This window comes from Hesperophylax consimilis, chromosome 16 (assembly GCF_061612785.1).
Source record: "Hesperophylax consimilis isolate HC1 chromosome 16, BYU_Hcon_1.0, whole genome shotgun sequence".
NCBI lineage: Eukaryota > Metazoa > Arthropoda > Insecta > Trichoptera > Limnephilidae > Hesperophylax > Hesperophylax consimilis.
The window spans coordinates 15,933,593-15,950,739 of NC_142851.1; the positions used below are offsets into that span (position 1 = coordinate 15,933,593).

A 17,147-nucleotide genomic window follows, 5' to 3' on the forward strand; every position below is an offset into this window, starting at 1 on the left:
GATGTTGACACGACAACGACTATCCTCTTCGGTTTCAATGTCTGTACGTCAAAATCTCAAATTAACGTGATATAGAATGCCAGATTTTGTAAACCATGTTCCTGATATTAAATTATTGAGGGCCGCATGCGGCCCGCAGGCCGCAGGTTGAGTATGACTGGACTAAGCCATCAAATTAAATATATTTTCTTAACCCAAAATCTGTGTCTTTATTCGGGGAAAAACCATAACAAGGTTTATTACCATTTCATAGTTCTTGCTGAACTTAATCTGTACTGAAACTGACCACGATGAGTGTGTATAATTATAATACTTGAAATGATAATTTTGATAGTCAAGATTGTAAGACGTTACAATAATTACATTTAATATTATCTTATAATTGATTATGATGTAATAATAACAATTCAATAATAGATCATCAATTAAAAGATTGTGGAGCAAGATGGAGTGTGATGTAGTATGCCAGTTTTATCACAAGGGTGAAGCAATGCTTACTTCATGGAAATTGCTTCAAAATCATTTTCCTTCTATTTACTACGTACAGTTAAACTCTCGCTTCAGAAGTTTTTTTTTTCGGTCCCTTGAAAATTTCATACAAAAAACTCGATTTTATCCCAGATTTAGAAGTTTTGCAGCTAAAACTGCTTCCCAGGATTATTTTAAAGTTCGACGGTGAATTTTGTCCGGTCCCTTGGAAAACTTCTTAAGAGAGTTTCACTGTATTGCAGTGGCAGTTCTTCCTAGGGGCCATGACATGGGGTCGATCCCACCATATATTCTCGAAATCTACTATAAGAGAAAAATAGTTCAAGCTTTGTCTTCATTAAAATGAATGAATTCTTTAAACATAAAAGCAATTAACATTTTGCAGAAATATACATACCTAATATGAAAAACTTACTTTTGAGTTTGAAATTGGAATAGTTCCTACGTAACAACCAACGTCCGCTCGGTGAAATTCCTTGTGGTGTACTAAAAACTAAAAACACTACTTGAGCTCAAGGTGCTGAATCTGCTGAGTATTGACCATGCGCACAGCGCAGACAGGGGAAGTCGCCAAGCTTTTTCGCTTGAAATTCGTATTTGGATTCGTTTCCTAGGAATTCTGCTCTACCGTGTACGACAGGCGTTAAAATCCCCTTGTAAGAATTATTGGAAAGTTTGCTATCTTTGCGCGGGACGCACATTCAAATGAAGTTTAATGATAATCTTGCAAGATATTGTATTATTTTTACTATTCTACATTTATAAATTGTTCTATATCGATAGAGATTTTAATTTATTTTGTATTTAGACTTCTGATTGACCGCTGACAAGTCATGCACTTGCTTGACTTGTTCATGAACATTTTTGTTTGAGAAATTTTATATATTCTTTGTGTAGTGATATTTCAGTAAACATAAAAAATGCAGGTCCCCCACCATTGAAGAAGTGCCCGAGCCGCCACTGATGTCTACTAAATGGCATTATGAAAAGAAATCCTCAAATATACTGGTGGCGTAAATATAAATACCAGTGGCGGTTTTCTCTAAAGTGCGTTTGTACAGTGCACTTCAATAAAAAAAATACAAGAAAACAAAACAAACTTGTATTATAATTATTTTCTCATACTTTCAACAACATGCTATTCAAATCCTGTGCTAAAGAATTCACCCAAAGATATTAGAAGAACGAGATGTGCTATGCGCAGTTCGTACTGAGTGGAATTGTTTTGCCGAGTGTCGCCGGTTTTGTTCACCAATACTACTGCACACCTTCGCTTACGCTAAGGCATCGCTAAGGTATCCGCACTAATACATAGAACAGATTTCTGTGCGTACACGTCCCGATACCGTTCAAAATACCCTAATTAGGTAGTACTCCGGCTACGGTCCGGCGGCCAACATAGCATATCTCGTTCTTCTAATATCTTTGAATTCACCCTTCCATATTAGCCCTTAGAAGTCAGCAAGAATATTCAATCAATAAAAAATACGTTTTTGTTAAGGCCAACATGAAGACAATACCATACTTGGAAAGTGACATTTTGTGTTTAACAAACCCAGTAGAAGTAATATCCAAAGGCAAAATTAATGTATAAGATCGACACTACTGTTGCAGTGGTTCGTGACGTGCGTGGGCAACACTTCAATTGCAGGGCTCCGGCTCGTAAGGGTTAATACTGCCCGACAGCGAGACAGAAATGAATTCCATACATACTTGTCAAAATCAGCACCAATGGGACAGTTCAAAAAATACTCTTGGTCCTTGAACCGAACCGAAGCATTGAAAAGGTGCTTTTAATAATAAGGTGTTTTATTAAACATCCTGATGTGAAAGCTAGTGATTTCTGCCACAGAAAAATTTGGAATCATTTTTTTTTATTATCTATATATACTATCTATATACATATATTATTACATTCTATCTTCACATTCAATCTAACTGATTTTCTGTAAAGTACTTTGGTTATATTGCACTATCAGTACCTATCATTGCACCTACATTTAGGCATAAAATAATAATCTGATGATGTGTTTGCAGAACATTAGCACTGCCTGTAAATTATGATGTTTTGAGAGATGTTAGATAAATACTTATCTTATCGCCTGTTTTCATAGCTTATGTTTTATTGCATTTATTACAGTAGGAAGACCACATATTAGGTTAAAAAATATCATTTTTTTGGAATAACTTAGTGAGTTAATTCTCAAATTGTAATATTTAATTATTTAAGACAATATTAGCGATTCCTAAACGAAAATCTGAAACAGAAAAATCATAAAAAGATACGGTCACATCTAGGACCCAAACCCAGGACATAGGATACAGTTAAATATGACCGAAGGAGATAGGGTCCCATTAGCTCAGTTGGTAGAGCGGTGCCCCGGCAAGGCAAGGGCCCTGGGTTCGAGTCCTAAATGTGATTTTTCTGTTTCAGATTTTCGTTTAGGAATCGCTAATATTGTCTTCAATAATTAAAAAAATATCACATTATTGAGAATGTGTAATATGAAACTACAACAGAATAAAGAGAATTCCTAAATAAGTGTGAGTACAATATTAGCACAAAATATATATTTTTTTTTTATCATTTGTCAAAAAATATCTGGGACTAAATTAAAACTTTAACCTTATAGTAATGTTTGACATGTTTACAAAAACATAACATTTTGTTCAATTGATCATTTTTTTAACACTCGTTCGCTCGGGTTATTTCTTGTAATGCGGTGGTCATGCAGGCCAAGCAAACGCCTTCAAGTTAAAAATATCCATATTATTTTTTTATGTACATATTTTACTAAAAATTTCACTACATTACTACGGAAGGTAGTCATTTTTTGATGTTGGACGATTTATAAGTAAGAAAATAATTAAGTTTAACCCTTAAGTAACCTGGAAAACAAAACTTAAGTGACACATTTTTTAAAAATAGAAATAATAGTTACAGATTATATTTACAAATAATCAGAGATAAATAAAAACAGAAGCATTTTCACTATTGAACTTAAGATGGCAAAATTCCTTCAACAAAAATAAAATCAAAACAGTAATTAAAATCTATAAAAATATGACACCTTCGTTACTGTTTCCGTATAAATAAATGACTTCGTATAAATAAATAAATAACTTTTGTACACAAAAGAACAACTTTGAAAATAAAAATAATGACAATAGGTAAAGTAAGACACATGTAATCTTACATGATCTGAGATCAAATCTTTATGTATTCTTCGTTTTACACTTCCTCTAATAATAGCCAACCCTAGATAGTGTCTATCTTTGAGGTAATATGGTATTTAAAGTACCTACTTCTTCCGGGGTTTTGACTCATCATTTTGAAAATTAAACTGGAAAAATGAAATAAACAAAAATTACATAAGTGACTTGGTAAATCCTCATAAATAGACTCAGTACTTTTGTGAGGGAGCTGTTTATCAGCCTGCACGATCTCAGTCAGAATGTGGGTAGGTACTGGAGCTGTACCCATGGCGTCACTAAAGGATTAATTTTGAGAAATGATAAGGGTTATCAACAGTTCGGGCGTTCAAAGACCCGAGGCGACCGACAGGGGGATAAGTAGTTTATCTGACCTTCTCCGAATTTCTTTATAATTTAATTGCTTCATGGATGGAGTAATATCAATTCTCATTTGAAATGTTTAACACCTAAACTTATCCTACCATGGTATCTATCAATCATGAATAAACCACACTCACCTATCAATCAAAATATTGATTTAATTTATTAGATATCATTGGTATCAATAATACTGGTACAAATTGACAGTTCGTTGTGGAAATGAATGCACAGTAAATTACTTGATTATTTACTCAGTTAGGTACTGACAGAAAATAAATTATAAATTATGGTCACAGCAATAAATGTCATGTGACCATTATTTGTTTCCATTATTTAGTAAGGCCTTGTCTCTTGTCATTCATATTGGAAGCATAGCCCGTTGATCATACACAAAGTGTTAAATATATCCAAAATGGTAAGCTTTACTTAAAAATTTATAAATCTATATCATATAAATGACATTAAAACAACTATTTAATGATATCACAACATAACTAGTTTTGATTGTAGATTATTTTATTGATCAAACAAGTTTTTATACTTAAATGAAATTAAACTTTTATTGCCAAGATATTTTCCACAATTGAAATAGTTTTTTAAAATATTAAATTTGTTGTAATGACGCCGAGTAATCGAACTTTTAAAATTTTTATTTCAGTTTGCTAATTTTGCTTTCCGTGGGCTTATGCCACCAGTGTTGACTCCATTCAATGCTGACTTTTCCCTCAATCTCAGTGTGATCCCTAAATATGTGGATTTCCTCTATAAACAAGGAATTAAAGGCATCCTTGGTAAGTTATTACATACTAATTTTGGTAAAAAAAATTCCATACTCCACTTACTTCTACATACATCCAAATTATTGTAATAATTATAAAGTTTGAATCATTTCTATAGCGTCGTTTTCATGAGAAAATCATCTCAAGGGAGCGTTAATATTTTTTTGCATATTAAGAAATAAGCGGAGTATAGAAATTTAAGCCTATTTTTATTCACCAGCAATACAGTAATGATGATTTATTCGCCAAAAACCTAAATGATAAAAACCGAAATCTCGTATCCTAATAAGATTATTTGTAACCTTACAAGTAATAACAATTTAGCATAGTATGTGGTAAACTTCTATTATACATTATATTGTGAAAAGACTACATTACAAGGACCGGAAGATAGTAAATAAATAACTCCTTGCCATGTAAAAACAACAAATATAACTTTTTGGACATCATTTAAAGCCCTATATATTAAAAACTCACTAATCCAAATTATAAAAGAAAAAGATAAATATCAATTTTTAAATGAAAACAGAACGCGACTTAGACATGTTTTTCTATGCTCAAAACTAAATACGTCTTTTGCACAACATCATTATACTTACCAAGGAAGAACTTTTTTCAATCGTCTACCACAAGGCTGCCCAACCTTTTTAACAGTTGGGCCAAATTGACGATTTTGAATCACTGGCGGGCCACTGAATACCTGACGGTTCCTATTTCCATGGGGGGGAAGGTTGTTAGCGAATTTCTATAACACATAATTCCCCACAAAAAAAATTCAAAATGAGTGCTCCCCACAAAATATTTGAAATCCATAGGGTGGGGGGGGGGTTGTTACGGAACTTCGCTAAGGAAAAAATTCCGCGCACCCAAAAACATCATATGTGATTCCCCACAACAATTTTTCGAATTCCATGAGGGGGGGGGTGGCTACAAGATTTCATTTCGGACGCAAAAAATATTATATCAAAAACTGGTGTACTTTTGTTTAAAAAGTAAGTTCAACAGGTTGGATTTTTTCGTCGCTGATTCTCGTTCTGACCCACGGTGACTGCGCGCAAGCTGCAATGTTTGTTTTACCGCGGGCCCGCGACACTTTTTCAAATTGGAGGGTTTTTTGAAAATGGTTCACGCGGGCCACTTATAATTCGTTCGCGGGCCACATTGTGGCCCGCGGGCCTGGGGTTGGGCAGCCTTGGTCTACCAGAAGAAATCAGAAGCATTAATGATAAAACCCAAATACTGCTCTCTGTCAAGAGACACTTTAAAAATATTCTGAAAAAAAAAACTACTGTCACTTAATTAATCTCACAAATATCCTTAGTTTTCCATAACTTCCTTTCTTTTTTTAAATTTAATATATTATCCTTCACTACTATCAAAAAAATACTACAGCAAACATACATTTATGTACAATGAATTATTTAAGTACTAACAACAACAATTATGTACACTCCCCTTCCATACACAAGCAAATGCTTTCAATGGAAGAGTAGTAAAAAGACCCAAGATGTAAAATGAATTATGTACCATGTAAACATATTATTAAAAATAAAAAAATAATTACAAAAAAAAAAAATAAAAATAACGGTGCAATGTATTTGTTCGATTGTACGAAAGAGGAAACATTACAGAATTAAAGATTTCAAGTCCCATCCTGACCTCAATCCCAGCAATAACATGTGTCAAGTCCCTATTCTTCACATGCAATGATTCTGCACATTTGAACAGTTTATCATCTTTATTCCAACACAATATTATGTATTCGGCATTAATGAATCGATTTAATATTTAATAGTCAACGGGACAAGCGGTGAGGGAATGTGCATGAGCGTAATTGAACGCAAGCAGGTCACAGAGGCATGGATCAAGGAGGCTCACACTCTGGGGATCCACGTCATGGTGCAGGTTGGAGGAGCACCCATGGCTGATGTCAAAGATCTGGTAAGCTTCACTGAATACTACTTTAGACTACGAAATCAAACCAATGCTGGGTAAAGGCCTCTTTCCTCTAACATCAAAGTTTTCTAATTTGGGCCAGTGCCTTCTACTTCAATCTCTTGGATGTTTTCATCTCTAACGTGATTTATTGCTTTTGGCCATTTCCAATTAATTTTTCCATTCGTTTGGCAATGTCAATATCTTATTGTAAGTTTTAGAAGCAAGTATTAAAAAAGTCACGAATATCAAGTGGTGAAAACATTGTTCTACTTAAAATACAGTTGGATTCCATCCAAAATCAAATTGATAATCTGTAAATATAAGTCACGAAATATGCCAAGTAGAGATAGGCCTAATTAATATCTATAATGATATATCAATGATTTAATCTTAATTAAGTACTTACTTTTTTAATGTGTAAATATTATGTTTTATCAACCATTGAAAAGCAAATGTCATTCCAGAAGGTTATTAAGATTTGATTACAAAATTTTTGCAACAATGCTTATATTTGACATTATATTTGTTTTGTGAGTTTGCTAGCTTCATTCTCAATGGTGACAACAGAGATCTTGGTGACTTTGTCAGCAGTTAAATAAATATTTGTGTAATGAAAAGATAAAGTAATAGAATGTGAAAACAAAAATGTAATAATAGCAAATTATTTTATAATCTATGCATACAATCTTATTATTTATAGCCAAGGGTATTTACGTTGAGAAAAAAACATTTTAACATTGCATGTTTGATTCCTTATTGAAAATTTTCTTTTAATTTTGATAGTTTATTTGATAATAAGAACTTAATAGGAAAAGATTCCATACTAATTATGTTCACTTTAACAGGTTGACATTCGATCACGCATTTGTGCGTGGTGAGGGGAGTGCGCAGGGTGTCGATCACGCAATTATAAGCATGTTAATTCTAGTCGTCTGCATCTCGCCGGGAACCGTTGTGGCAAGCCGTTATGGGTTGGCAATTCAATTCCAATGCCTATCATGCACATATGTGAAATTTTTATTTTCCAAAATATTATCAAAATATTTTAAATCATACACCATAGAAGCGATTTGACAGGAAAAAAAATCAGCTTTTTCCATTCTTTACCCTTGCCCGAGCGGCAGTCAACCTCTCAATAGGTGCATAAACAAGCAGAACCCAAACGGTCCGATCGGGATCGGTTGCAGTGAACGAGTTAACTGGCATCTTCTGAATTCTTCTAGTCCTTCACTTTCTAATCACCGTGTCTGTATTTTTGCCTATGTTACTGTTCTAAATCTGATGAACCTTGCAGAAATAGTTTCAGCTGTTGTAAGGAACATAAACAAAGATGATTCTTAATTTCAGGCCAAGCACGCTGAAGCTTTCGGAGCCGATTCAATCCTAGTTTTACCTGAGCTGTTTTTCAAGCCAGCCAATGTAGCCGACCTCGTATTTTATTTGGAGATCATTGGGAAGAAAGCTCCCAACACACCCCTTCTGTACTACCACAACCCTGGCTTCTCCAGTGTCAACAGTGAGTAACAATACTATTACATATTAATCACTCGAGTGCTGCCACATCTGCCCTAATGCTCTAATACTACCATAATACGGACTTGTGTCTAGTGTGGTAGTCGAAAAGCATGTAAAAAACTGTATACAAATATATTTTACGAATAAAGGAAAGAAAAAAATAAAAATGCTGTCCAAAACATTGGCCAAAGAAGGAGGTAGCGCAAGACGGCATAATCTCCCAAAAAAAAAAATCATTGTAACAATATATCGGTTTATTTTCGAGACCAGAAAGAAAAATGGTTTGTTGTATGGGACACAATAAATAAAAATATAAATGTTTGTTTGTTCAAAATCTTAAATCTCTGAAAGTTCTTTACTGATTGCTTTGAAATTTCGACACAACGTTGCATTTGAATACGCATGACGTGTTTATGTATATATATATATATATTGTATACAGAGATGTGCTTTATTTCAAATAAATCCATTTCAAATGGAAATGCAAAATGGGTATTTTCCATTTTGCATTTTAAATGCTTTTTTAAAAACCATTTTGCATTTTAAATGCTTTTCTCAGTGCATTTTCCATTTTAAATGCTTTTTTGCAACATTCTTCCTACTTTCTCTACTCATCTTTTTTTCATAAGCCCCAAATATCAGTCAGTCCTCAACCTCGCTATGAGAGATAATTTACATTTGTCAAATTGCTCTCTGGTAGGAGCCCTGGCAATTGAGTGATACCATTACAAAAAATACTGATTCAAATACTGAACATGGCCGACGCTGTAATATTTAATGTTAGATAGCAGTTTCTATGTTTTTACGTTGGCAACATTAGTCCCGCGCAAATTTTTTGTGGTTTCATAATCTGTAGTCGTGGTGTTTTTGGATTTACCATCATGTAATATGTTTGTTCTACATTGATGTCCATTATTAAATGACAAAATTGTTTAAAAATTCTATAATTATTTTAATTGTTTGACCTGAGAAACAATTTTGCATTTTCAATGCATTTTGAAAATAGGTATTTTGCATTTTGCATTTGAAATGCTTTTCTAAAAACCATTTTGCATTTTGCATTTTCAAATGGAAAAGTTTTGACCCATTTCCATTTTGCATTTCAAATGGTTTTGGGTACCCATTTTGCACATCTCTGATTGTATAAATGTCACCTGTGACAGGAAAAATTTTTTTTTTTTAAAAACAGCGTCATCTGTTGGATGTAAAATCAACATGCGCTATTGTTTCTCTATCTGAACAGACAGACTTAACCACAGCAACGCATGGCGGAGTACAGCTAGTGCATAAATAAATGGCATAATTCATTAAATAAATACATACCCACATATTAAACACATTATGTATGCATATATGTACTGTTACAATTTCCTTAACATTTTCAGTTAACATGCCAGCGCTGGTGAGAGAAGCATCCAAGACTATTAAAACCTTCCGAGGAATTAAGTACACATCGTGCGATCTGAAGGAGGCTGCTGAAGTACTGAAGGCCTGTGGAGAGAATAACACCGTTTTCTTGGGAGCTGATCAGGTATGGAAACAATGGTTCCCTGATAAAACAGAACATTGAACATAAAAATAAAACTAACTTAACCTATTCTTATATCATGCTCTGTTTTATCAGGTTACCGAAAACAACTATATTAAATTTAGTTCGTTTTTGTTATCTAATTAACTGAGAGTAGCGAAATCCTGTTTCAACTCGAAAGTTTGCATTTCAACTGTCAGTAAATTTGTTTCTACATTCCGTTTCCTTTTTAGAAAATCTGATGAATCCACTGTATTATTCAAGCAAGCCTTAATTTGACTAGGTGGCTAACTTCGACTATATTTCAGTAAAGATTCTTTTTTCAAATGTGAAATCGTCTGGTTTATTTGGAGAAAGTTTTAAAAAAGAATTTTCATTGGGATGGTAACATTTCTTTCTTACTTGAAATATTTAAAAAAAAAGTTACTTAAAACAAGGTTTAAAATAATTAGTAGGTAGGTATTTAAGTACCTACTGTCAAATATTATGATTTCAGAGGAAATTTAGGTTTTGATTTATTATAAGAGAAAATTAGAAACATACTTTTTTGGACTTGAGGATGTGAGAACAGGTTATTTTTTTTTTCACAGTATACCATCTATAGTTATGCCACTGAGAGAGTGTTGTAATCCCTCTTTCTGTTATGAGCATTTTTTATGTGAAAGTGCGAGAGATCACAAGGATCACATGGAGCTATGTGATAACGGTAACGATAATAACGGTAGGCCTATGTCATAATTTTGATGCCATGTTTAGAGTTGGATCGGGGGCACATTGCTTCAACAAGGTACCTCTAAGAGTCCCCATCTATAGCTACTTCAGTGGCCTTGGTGTATTACAACTGCAGTCTTTCTTCGATTGCTTCTTCATTTGTTTTCTCCATTCATATCTGTCAAATATATCATATCAAATTTTGAACGTTAATTTGGTAATTACAAAATGGGTTTTCAGTGATTATTATCATACTATAGATAAACAAAAGATGATAGATAAACTTTACATTAGATGACAAAGCCAAAAATTTCTAGCTCTAAGTGTATTCTTGAAAATTTGGTTATAGAATATGGACATGTAGAGAATCAATCTCAGTCTCACAAAATTAAAATTAAATGTGGCAAGTAACAAACACTCATGCTTCCAGTAAATTCTTAATTCATACGTTTGTGTATGACAAAGATATACATTTAAAGAATATGTGCGTATAAACGAGATAAACGATAGCGGGCAGCATCTTTGTATTTGGGTTGAATACTACATACATCACTGGTGTGACTGAGATGACAAGATACGCTTACTCTCTTCTATAAGACGAACGCGGAATACTGTTCGAGACGACCTAGTGTTATTACTGGTTGTCCTTCTTTTACTTATGTGTTGCTATGTTCGCTATCTCACTTTCTCTAACGACACTGAAAATCTTCAGGAAACAATCGAAATATTTGTATTTTTTATAATAATAAAATAAATTGTGTATTTTTACGAGTGAATCTTATTTACTAGTTTTTGCCGAAGAATGAAAACATTTTCTCATCACACTCGTGGGGAATTTGGCACTTTTTTAATGCAATTTACATAGAGGTAGCACACAACTTTACGCGATGCGTGGCAGTTTAGTACTAAAACTACGTAATTGAAAGCAGCACAATTGACTTACTTTTGGCTTGCCACTTTGAGATTTCTACAGCGCGTCTATATAATTATTGTTACCAGAGGCGGTCCCTGCCTTAGTGCATTTGTGCGATGCACTGCCGCACATTTATGGTGCTGCCACACGCAAAGCTCACATCAACAGATAATATAAAGCACAATAGCGCTCGCCATACAATCCCATACAGACCCGACACACGTAAAAAGATAACGCGCTATAAGTGTGGTTCTGAACTTCGCTAACCGAATTTATTTTACGTAACCGCTCCCGACGCGATATTTGAAAAGTTATGCGTCCCCCTCTCCGCCGTAAAAAGGAGAGGGGGTCATTTTAATTACGGAGCTACCAACTAAGTTCCCTTTGACAGCCATGACATAAGCAGCCTAATAATGCATTTCTTATTTATTATGTTAGCTCATATCGTCATGTGTGCTAGTAAATTTAGAAACATAAAAAAAACTTTATTTGGCAAACATACTTAACATATATTTAAAATATAAATATAATCAATATTTGAATTTGAAGTAAACAAATTTTCGCCCTTTCAAAATTAATCATATTTTTAACTCCGTATGTTTATATGGTAATATCATTCGGTTTTTTGATAAAGTTGGACGGCCTGATACCTACATAGAGAAGCTTCTAGTTTGTTCGTTTGTTGATTGTTTTCAATTGTTTTCCTGGGTAATCTGGTTTGCTCTCGTCAGCTCTCGTGCTCTCTTCTCGTTCCCTGCCCTGGTGTTGGTCCTTGCCGCCTTTGCCTTCGACATTTTTGGAAATCGACGTGAGCTTATTTTACAATAATTTATTATATGTCGCTTTCGTCGATCGGCGTGCGAACTGCGAATTTCCTGATTCGACGGAGAGGTTATGTCAGGTTATGTGAAAATGCGCTATTTACGCGCAGATTGTTTAAAATCTAAAAAGTTTACAAATAGCATTTATAATTATATAGTTGGCGGCATCATCATCTGAGGATGAGCTGTCCAACAGATCCAGCAATAGGCGACAAGTATCATCGATTTCGAAAACGTGCTCAAGCTGTCAGTAAGTAAAGTTGTCACTTTGACAGATGAAATTATGTTCCTCGGCCGCTCTCGAATTCAACTGACCCCCTCTCCTACCATAGGAAGAAATATTTGATAGCGTCGTGTGTCGGTAGAAAAGATGATGCGCTGTACATTAACTTTTGATGTGAGCTTTGCGTGTGGCAGCAGCTTTATGGTAAAATTAGATATATAAGAACAGTATAAAAAAAAATGTATAATAGAACAGTAATAACGAGAGAGCCAAAATGTTGATATTCGAAGATACGTTCCACCCATGAAGGATTCCCTCTACATCGACGGCCTTCGTGGTTGAGGGTTAAGGCTATCGACTAGATATATATATTCTCGATATCTCCCTGGTGTAAGACCACCATTTAGAATTGAAACGTTGCTTGAAATGGCTTTGGCCACGCTCGGTGACCAGATCTCAAAGCCAGGTACTTACCCTCCCCATTACCTTGAGCCTCACAACATACCCAATTGGGGATGCCGTAGTCTCACTGGCTACAGAAGGTTGGGAGCATTTGGGACTCTTGTGCAGTTTCACATTAAAATAAAAAACACTATTTACCTTAGCAACAACGTACTAGACTCCCACGCATGTGTAAAAGTCATATGACGTGTTCTCGGGGTACTCTCTCGAGTGGCTGAAACTATGAAATGAGGAAGACAGACTACTCTCATAACGGCAATTCATTTGTTAGAACAGTGAAGACATATGGATCTCGCATGCACTTGCGGCGCATGCGCAGACGCACACGCATTCTTGATCGTTAACAATACATTACACAAGCCTAATACCAAACGTTTGGAATTATCCTATATTCCATACATAACATAAACAACTTTTTAAATCTAAATACCTACATAACAACATGACCAATATAAATAATACTTGAAAATTGATCAGGACTTTATTAAAAGTTGAAACGGGCTGACAATCAGCTAATAATGGGAACTGTTCAAATGTCAACAATCATTGTTTTGAAGGTCAACAAAAAATTTGATGGGACTTTGAAACACAAGAACTCCTAGAATAAATTTTTAACTTTGGTTTTATTTCCAGTTGCTGGTGGCGGCAGGCGCCCAGGGTTTCGACTCCAGCATCGGCACTACCTTCAACATGCTACCGTCCATCGGGCATGACATCCTGCTCAACGTCCACCGCGACAATGACATGAAGCAGGCTAACGTGCTGCAGGCCGAGCTCAACGAGATCATCGAAATTATCACCAGAAACGGTAATCCTCCTTCAAATTTAACACAAATGTTTTCGCTGTCAGTATGTTTTGACAGTAAAATTGATGGTAAGATTTGAGATTTTCACGGCCAAAAGTATTATAGTGATTTGTTTTTGGGGTATTATGCCACATCTGCCCTGATGATGGACACTGCAATGCTGTCCGAAATGTTGGCTAAAGAAGGAGATAGCGCAACACGGCATAATACCCCAAAAATATATCACTATAAGTAAAATTGATATTTCAAAACTCCTTGGCTTTTTATGGAAATTACGCTACAACTCTGAAATGGTGCAATGTGGTTTCCATCAGAAATTTTGGCATACCTATTCATTTAATAAAAAAAGAATAGTACATACAGTAAAAATAGTATGAAAATAAATGTGTAATTCATGCAGTTGTGAAAGTTTGGTCATTCTTGCAGTATAAATGAAGATACATACCGTGAGATAAGGCAGGTTTTTAGTAAAGCAACTCAAAAATAATAAGGGTCAACCCCCTAGGGAGTGTTCCATCACTTTTATGGGAAGACTGGGATTTTTTATGAATGCATGAATTTGGCCATTTATTAAAGCTTATTTTACCCGTACTATCAGACAAGCCGCTACTTTACCTGTTCTATTATACATATTTCAATCATAAGAAAGGTAGTAGAATTAGAGGGAGACAGCAAGGGGCCGTTTCCTAGAGGAGACAAGGTTTGTAGGTCCCATGATGATCTAGTAGAACTAGAGGGATATAGCAAGAGGCCGTTTCCTAGAGGAGACAAGGGTTGTAGGGCCCATGATGAACTAGTAGAACTAGAGGGAGACAGCAAGAGGCTGTTTCCTAGAGAAGACAAGGGTTGTAGGGCTAGAGGGTTGTAACTGGTAGAACTAGAGGGAGATAGCAAGAGGGTGTTTCCTAGAGGGGACAAGGGTTGTAGGGCCCATGATGAACTAGTAGAACTAGAGGGAGACAGCAAGAGGCTGTTTCCTAGAGAAGACAAGGGTTGTAGGGCTAGAGGGTTGTAACTAGTAGAACTAGAGGGAGACAGCAAGAGGGTGTTTCCTAGAGGGGACAAGGTTTGTAGGGCCCATGAAGATCTAGTTGAACTAGAGGGAGACAGCAAGAGGCCGTTTCCTAAGGCGCGACTTGTGCTAACGTTCACTCCTCTTGAACCACCAACAAAACTGAACAACATTTTACAGCTCATCGTATTCCTACATAATAATTTTAATTATAAAATTGCACACAATCTTTAAACAAAATATTAAAAATAAAAATGAAATCTATCTAAATATATTAATTTGGTTGAGAATAATTTATTGCGGACACAAGCTTTGCTTGCCGCATGCCAGTTATGATGGCTACAATCCGAGGTACGTACCATTCCGGGGGATATAGTTAAACGCCCCGCTTGGGAATGCTCATTTTGTATGAAATGAAGCTCCTAGCATACATCGCTAAACTGTCATATCACACAAAATGTATCGAAAAAATTGTCACTGAACGGGCAGCGTACGGCATGAAGATGACACGAAGAGAATCGAAAGTATCCAAAGATTTCCGAAGAAAGGGCTGCAGCAAAGTAATTATTCTTGACGTATGGTTTGAAAATGATAGTAATTATATTTCTCTTGAGTCAACGGGTCAGCTAGCTTTTCATGCAATATTATCTTGTAATACAGCCCTTAGCTTAGGGAACCTATATGACATTGACATTATTAGTTTTTTTTTTGTTTTACAGTTAAAAAGTAACCTCTTGTTTATGTTTAGTCTACCAATTCCTTAGTTAAATTTAAAAAATTTATTAAGATTTTTGTATTGACAGACAATTGTCTTAATATTTTTTCATCCTTGTCCTTTCTTAAATAATAAGATTTTATATAAGTCCCATTTACTAAAAACTGAATGTCACCCTATCTGTCTTTATTATCTACTTTGCTTCTTCTTTTGAATAATGATTAATGATTAGTTATGGTTCAAATATTGTTACAATATACTGTCAAATTACCCATCTGGTAACACATCTAATACTTATTTTTTCTTTAATTTTGAAATATTTTGTGTTTGTATGTAGAATTACTTTATGTTTGTGATTACTCTTATGTTTGCTTCACTATAATGTAAATTGTTAACTTCGATACAGGCTCAGTGAAAATGATTTTTATGAGAAAAAAAAAGTGTTTTAAGTATAGTGAGATGCAATAAATAAATAAATATGCGTTTTTTGTCACTTATTGCAAACTTCACGTTAGATCAGTAAACACCCACGCTGCGAAGTGAAACGTTTGTTTATTATTGTGTTATTATCAGATCTTATCAGAGATTATTATAATTATATTCTTATATAATTATAATAATCTCTTCATATAATTATAATAATCTTTTAAACTTATTGACGTAATAATAAATGTGGAGTATTTAATAAATGGGTCGAAGAATTGTTCTTCTCTATATATAGGTAAGATACCCACACTTGGGGATAAAGTGCGCTAACGTCGGGGGAGTAACCCTACATGATTTTAGAAGTAAAAAGGATAATTAACTTTTTGGAAACTCCAATGTTTTAAGGTAGAAGTAAAAGTTAAATATTCTTATATGGAAAAATATTTTAGCATGGGAAAATAAACATTGGAATTTCAAAACCATCTTCTACCATCATGTAGAATCACCTCCCAAACTTAGCGCACTTTACCCCCTGACACCCCGTATAGCTTTTTTCTGTCAAATACATCATAATGTCAATAATACAGATACATATTCTTTTACTTTTACAGGGCATTGGGTGTCCACAATGAAAGTGGCCATGGAACTGATAACCGGGATAGCCGTGGGACCACCAAGGCCGCCCCTGAGACCACTAACAGAAGATCAAAAGAAGGAGATGGCCGTCGAACTCAACAGCAAAAAGTTGATCAAATAATTTGCTGAAACCAAACATTTTCCCATTTGTTCGATACTTGAACCATGTAAATATACAGACATTGTTAAATAAAATTATTTTACTGTTACCTTCACTGCACAATATTATTATTTTTTATGAAAATAAATCAAGTTTAATTGTATGTATATCAATAGCACCAATAGCAGTAAGAAATGTGAATAGGATGAAGAAGCAATGATCCATCTATGGCGTCAATGTCTAGCTTTGACAGGAAGACAGCTTATGCTATGTATACATACGCGAGCCCAACTGCCGAGCTGAACCTCAACTTATGGGAAAGGAACAAAGCAACTGCATATGGCGTGAAACACCACTTGCAATTGCTTCGTTTCTTTCCCGCAATTAGTGGCTCGGCTCGCGTTTCAGTCTGCAAATTTATACACATACCATTAGATACCTGTGGAGTGTGGAGCCATTCTACAGAACCAGGAGACATGGCCAAACGAAATCAAATG

The 17,147-nt window shown here is 34.8% G+C and overlaps 1 protein-coding gene across 1 annotated transcript; it reads left to right on the top strand.

Moving 5' to 3' along the window:
- Nucleotides 1-2,593: 2,593 nt before the first annotated feature.
- On the top strand, nucleotides 2,594-17,051 carry LOC149416791 (N-acetylneuraminate lyase-like). Its single transcript, XM_089640642.1, has 7 exons — nucleotides 2,594-4,480; nucleotides 4,724-4,856; nucleotides 6,640-6,785; nucleotides 8,130-8,298; nucleotides 9,683-9,828; nucleotides 13,589-13,763; nucleotides 16,526-17,051. Exons 1-7 carry the CDS (start codon nucleotides 4,478-4,480, stop codon nucleotides 16,669-16,671), a joined length of 918 nt encoding a protein of 305 aa, XP_089496768.1. The 5' UTR covers nucleotides 2,594-4,477; the 3' UTR covers nucleotides 16,672-17,051.
- Nucleotides 17,052-17,147: the final 96 nt, after the last annotated feature.